The 5849-nt window shown below is 37.6% G+C and overlaps 1 protein-coding gene across 1 annotated transcript; it reads left to right on the forward strand.

Annotated features, from left to right (window-relative positions):
* Nucleotides 1-3551: 3551 nt before the first annotated feature.
* LOC147522459 (uncharacterized) lies at nt 3552-4028 on the forward strand. The gene has a single exon (XM_086567781.1). The coding sequence runs from the start codon at nt 3552-3554 to the stop codon at nt 4026-4028; it is 477 nt and encodes a 158-aa protein (XP_086423907.1).
* Nucleotides 4029-5849: the final 1821 nt, after the last annotated feature.

The raw sequence follows: 5849 nt of genomic DNA on the forward strand, positions 1-5849 counted from the left end.
ACCACGATTGCCCCCTCCACCAGGGTATCTACCACGGCCTCCTCCACCTCCGTACTTAGCATCCTCGAAACCCACACTGCGGGGCTGGGCTTCCGATACAACATCAGGAGCTTCTCCAGCATAATTGCAACAATGGCAACAACCATATCGGCATCCACCACGACCGCCGCCTCCACCAGGGTATCCACCTCCGCCACCACAACCGCCACCTCCACCAGGGTATCCACCTCCACCACCACCACCTCCATACTTAGCATCCTCAAAATCCACTGTACACAAAATGGATAGGGTTAATTGTTAATATCTATGACTATAAGCAGTGGCCGAGCCAGGATTTTATTTCACAAATTATAGCATGCAACTCATTAGAAAAGCGATTCAAAATTCATTACACCAAAAATTGGAAATGCCATACATGTGTAAATTCATTATCCAAAAAATAGAAATCAGGAAAAAAATTAAAAGTGTCCACCGAGCATCAATTTTCTAAAAGCATTACCATGATTGCTTAAGAATTAATATTTTTAAATATCTCATTCTTAATGTATATTACTAAGCAATCATTCAACCACTCATCTCCAATTTAAGTTGAAAATTTTCGAATTGGAAAAAAGAGTATTAATTGTTAATTAAAATTTATGAATTTAGGGATTGTGGAAATAATAGAAATTGCATGAAGAAGACAAACTTACGAGAGTTAAAGAGTTTTTCAATGATCAATTACACAAGCCACTTTTAACTGGGCAAGTTTTTTACCAAGGGTTTTACAAAATAAAAAGAAAAGAACTGAGCCGAAGTGGAAAAGGGGGATTTCTTTGGTTTCTAATTAGAAATTTTGATTAGGTGCTCTCAAGTTAGTAAAACCCAATTAGTCAGTCTTGACTAAAACAAGTGATTGAAAACCATCACACTCTCGTAAGACATTTGGGGTAGCATAACACCGTAGCAAACTTTTACACCTTAGAAACACAAAATACCCAACGACCAAACTACTCTTTTTTTTTTTGGGGAAGTTTCAGGGTGTGCACTTGCCCACCCTTGAAGTACCCTTGCTCCACCACTGGTAAGTACTGCTTAAGTTGAAGTTGAAGTTGAAAAGATAACCTACCGGCTACTGTAAAGAACTTCGAGAAAACTTTTTAGGAGTTACTACGTAGTACTGTAGTAGAAGGTAGACATAAATATGGAGATATATACAGGGGCGGCTCAAGGGAATCAGGGGCCCTAAGCAAAGTCCCAATAAAATTGTTACATCTTATAGATCGATATGATTTGTTTACGTTATTTCATATGAATGCAAAAGCTTAGTTTATTTAACAAAAAATTTAGAAGATAACAATTATTGTAAAAATTGATCCAAATATTTTCTTTTTTCTTTCTTGAATAGTCGCCCCCACAAACATTTTTTTTTTATAACAAAAAATTTAGAAGATAACAATTATTGTAAAAATTGATCATAACATTTTCTTTTTTCTTTCTTGAATAGTCTCCCCCAAAAACATTTTTTTTTATAACAAAAAATTTAGAAAATAACAATCATTGTAAAAAGTGATCCTAACATTTTTTTTTTCTTGAATAGTCTCCCCCCACAAACATTTTTTTTTTATAACAAAAAATTTAGAAGATAACAATTATTGTCAAAATTGATCATAACATTTTCTTTATTCTTTCTTGAATAGTCTCTCCACAAATTTTTTTTAATTGAATTTTATTGATAAAAAAAACAGAAATACAAAGTGAAGTAGAAACATAGGAGTGTTGTGAGGGAGATCCTCACATACAGAGAGATCTAAGATAAAACACCATAAATACATGAGGAAAAGTGGAAGAATAAAAAAATATCCTACACCTATAACATCGTAGCAGATCATGGTCAAACAACAATGTCACAAACTTAAAATTTCAATAGATTTATTTAACAAAGAATTACACAAGAGAGAGAAAGAGATTCTACACTAAATTAAACAATATAGAAAAATCAAATAAGGCAAAAGAATGATATAAATAATATTGAAGTGTTGGTTTCAATTTGATAATTGTCATAGGGTGTTGAAGAAGTTTAATTAATTAGTTATGAAGGGGTGCCTGTTTATTTATTGGAGAAGACGAAAATGCTAAGAAACGAAAGGGTTTAATGCGACTTTCTAATTTCCAATTTTCCAATGTAAAACCGTTTATCTAACCGATTAAAATAAATGAAAAACAAATAGTGACCTTTTTTTTTCACTATAAATAAAACAATAATAAACTTAGGATTGTAGATGGGCTAGGATATATTGGGCCCCTTGGACTGTGGGCCCTAAGCGGCTGCTTATTTTGCTATAGGGTAGAACCGACCTTGGATATATATATATAGCTTATTTTGGTATAGCACGTATATAATTAGACTCACTAGGATAAAGTTGGTTCCAAAATATTGTTAAGAGGTCGATAGTTTTGCTGGCAATAGTTTCATACCGTAAGTGAGTATACTAATTAATCTATATATTATCATTTTATATTGTAATGCAGGGGTCTGCCAAACCCGCGAACAGGGAAGTTTTGCTAATCAAAAAGGCAAAATAGACTCACTAGCTTGAGCAGGTAGACCCTCAGCTGCTACTTCAGAAGAAACCAGAAGAACAACAAGAGAAGATAACAACTAAAGCTTTTGAGGGAGACATTATTGTTAAGCACTTGAAACTCTAGGAGAAAAGATGAGAAGAGCAACTCTAGTGTGCTCCTATTTATAGAGAATGCCAATGGATGATGAAAGTATGGGAGGAGTGACGCACCATGTGTAGGTGTTGGAATTAATTGATCATCTAATTGTTTCTCACAAGTTATATTGTACTGTGGGTCTCCATGCTATTAGAAGTTGTTCTTCACGTCATAGTGAAAAGCGCGACCTGCACTCAACCAAAGCATGATAGAGCGCGACATGCACCCATGCCTTGACGAGAGTCCAGGAGATATAGCATGTGCAAAGCCCAACCTGTGCTCGACCTGCGCCCATGCCTTAACGAGAGTCTAGGAGATACAGCGCATGCAGAGCGCGACCTGTGCTCGTCCAAGGCTCAACCCGAGCGCACCCCGCGCCTCGTGTTTCTCAAGTCACACCGACTGTTTTGTTTCTATTTAATTTGTAATCTCTATTTAGAACTTGTAACATCTATATAAACAATTGTAATCTCTTTAGAAATCAATCAAGTAAATATTCTCAAATCACTCTCTAATTTATTATGGTATCAGCCTAATATTGATCCAAACCCTAATCTTAAACTCTATCAGCTTCCGCTTCCTCTCAATTCTCAATGGCCGACGCCTCCACTCCCAATAATGACTCTCCTCCAGATTTTGATGATCTTTTCTATGTCCACCACTCAAAATAGCCCCACGACTATCATCATATCTCCTCTGTTATCAGGGGACAATTATCTAACTTGGTTACGATCTATCTCTAGAGCCCTTCGAGCAAGGAATAAGTTTGGTTTTGTCGATGGCTCTGTAACTCCTCCCAGCACTCCCAAAGAAAAATCCAAGTGGTCGCGATGTGATGACCTTGTTGCTTCATGGATTCTCAATTTTGTACTCTAGATATCCGTGGCAGCATCCTCTATGCTGACTCTGCATCCGAAATCTGGAAAGATCTAGGTGATCGTTTTTCACAAACTAATGCACCCAAGGTTTTTCAACTGAAGGATTCCGTCACTTTTCTCAAACAAGCAGACAATCGTCCGGTATTTGTTTATTTCACTTTGCTTATATCTTTCTGGGATGAATTAAGTTCTTTATCTACTATGCCTGCTTGTATTTGTGGTCATGCATCTATTTTTGCCAAAGAGGTTGAAGACGGTCATTCTATGAAATTCATGCAAGGCCTAGATGCTCGTTTTCAATCCATCCGCAGTCAAATTCTCTTGATGGATCCTTTTCCTCATATGTCCAAGATTTATTTTTTAATCCAACAAGAGGAGAAGCAACAAGAGATTCATGCACTCTCTCTTCCTTCTGCTCCAGACGTTGCTGCCCTGAGTACTCATTTTTAGAAGACCAACTGGGCTTCTTCTTCGAAATCAGGTCTGTCTAAACCTCCACAAAGAACTCGGTGGTTCGCGAATGACCTCGGCCAGCACCCCCTCGAGATCTGAGGGGCCACCAGAAGACACGCTCGTCCATTCTGTAACCATTGTAACCGAGTTGGACATTATATTGGTACATGTTACAAACTGCATGGTTATCCACCCAAGCCTGCTCATGCTAATTCGGTTGCTACAGACTCCAATTCTCCCATTTTCTCTATAGAACAATACAACCAACTTCTTAGTTTGCTTGATTCAGGTAGTACCTCTTCACAAGCAAACCTGACAGGTATATCTCTCTTGTGTTTTTCTAAATCCATATGGATCATTGACTCTGGTGCTACCAATCATGTTTGTTCATCATTACATCTGTTTTCTCATTATCATACTTGTTTAACACATTCTACTCTTGAACTTCCGGATGGAATATACCATTTAATTACTCATGTTGGTAGTGTTATTCTCTCTCCCCTTTTGCGTCTTGACAACGTTCTGTTTGTTCCCACCTTTCATTTTAACTTGCTTTCCATTAGTGAACTAGTCAAATCTCACCCTATCTCTGTCACGTTCACTAATGATTCTTGCCTTTTTCAGGACCAGTTAACGAAGAAGAAGATTGGATTGGGACGGCTTAATGGGGGACTCTACCATCTCCAACTAGCTTCCATTTGCTCATCCCACAACTCCACCACAAATAATTTATGGCATTATCGCCTAGGACATCTATCTTCCACGCCTTTGCAGATTTTAGCTAAGCAGTTTCCTTTCATCTCTAGTTCCAATAATGCTACTTGCACTGTATGTCCGCAAACTAAGCAAACATGTTTATCTTTTTCTCATAGTTCAATAAAAACTATTAGACCTTTTCAAATGATTCATTGTGACATTTGGGGTCCTTTTCATTTACCATCATATTCCAATGCTAATTTTTTCTTAACTATTGTCGATGATTTTAGTCGTGCTACATGGATTTATCTTATGACTATCAAATCTGAAACTGCTATGCATTTACAATATTTTTTTGCCATGGTTCATACTCAATTTCATTCTACAATACATTCACTCATATCTGGCCATAGCAACATTGATGACCATTTTCATGAAATCCAAGTCCTTCGATCCGATGATGGCTCTGAATTTATATCCCATAACATGCAACAATTCTTTTCAAAACATGGGGTAATCCACCAATGTAGTTGTGTTGCTACTCCCCAACAAAACGCTGTTGTTAAAAGAAAACATCCTCACTTACTCAACGTTGCACGAGCATTACATTTTCAAGCTCATCTCCCATTATCTTTCTGGGGTGAATGCATTCTCACCGCAGGCTATCTCATTAACAAAATCCCTAGCACCTTTTTAAATGACAAATCACCTCATGAGCTTTTATTTACAACACCTCCCACTCTTGCCCATCTTCGTGTTTTTGGTTGTTTATGTTTTGCTCACAACACTTCCATTAAAAATAAGTTTGATCACCGCGGGAAACCTGGCATTTTCATTGGTTATCCTTATGCTCAAAAAGGCTATCTCATTTATGATTTATCTTCCAAGAAATTTATACTTCCCGTGACGTGATTTTCCATGAGATTGTATCAGCATTTATCTTCCCCATCACATCACATCTGCCCATTTCTCCCTTACCCATCCCAGACAATGAAACCTTCGACATTCAATCATCTCATGTAATTCTAATGGATGGAGCGCGCCCGCGCCCTACTCCATCCCAAATCGAGCGCGACCCACGCTCTCTTCTTCTTGACAATCTTCCCACTCCTACAGGTCCGT

Source organism: Coptis chinensis, chromosome 1 (assembly GCF_015680905.1).
Source record: "Coptis chinensis isolate HL-2020 chromosome 1, ASM1568090v1, whole genome shotgun sequence".
Lineage (NCBI taxonomy): Eukaryota > Viridiplantae > Streptophyta > Magnoliopsida > Ranunculales > Ranunculaceae > Coptis > Coptis chinensis.

Bases quoted from the DNA above. Each gene is read 5' to 3' on its own strand.
- LOC147522459 (XM_086567781.1), top strand. From the start codon at position 3,552: ATGGATTCTCAATTTTGTACTCTAGATATCCGTGGCAGCATCCTCTAT.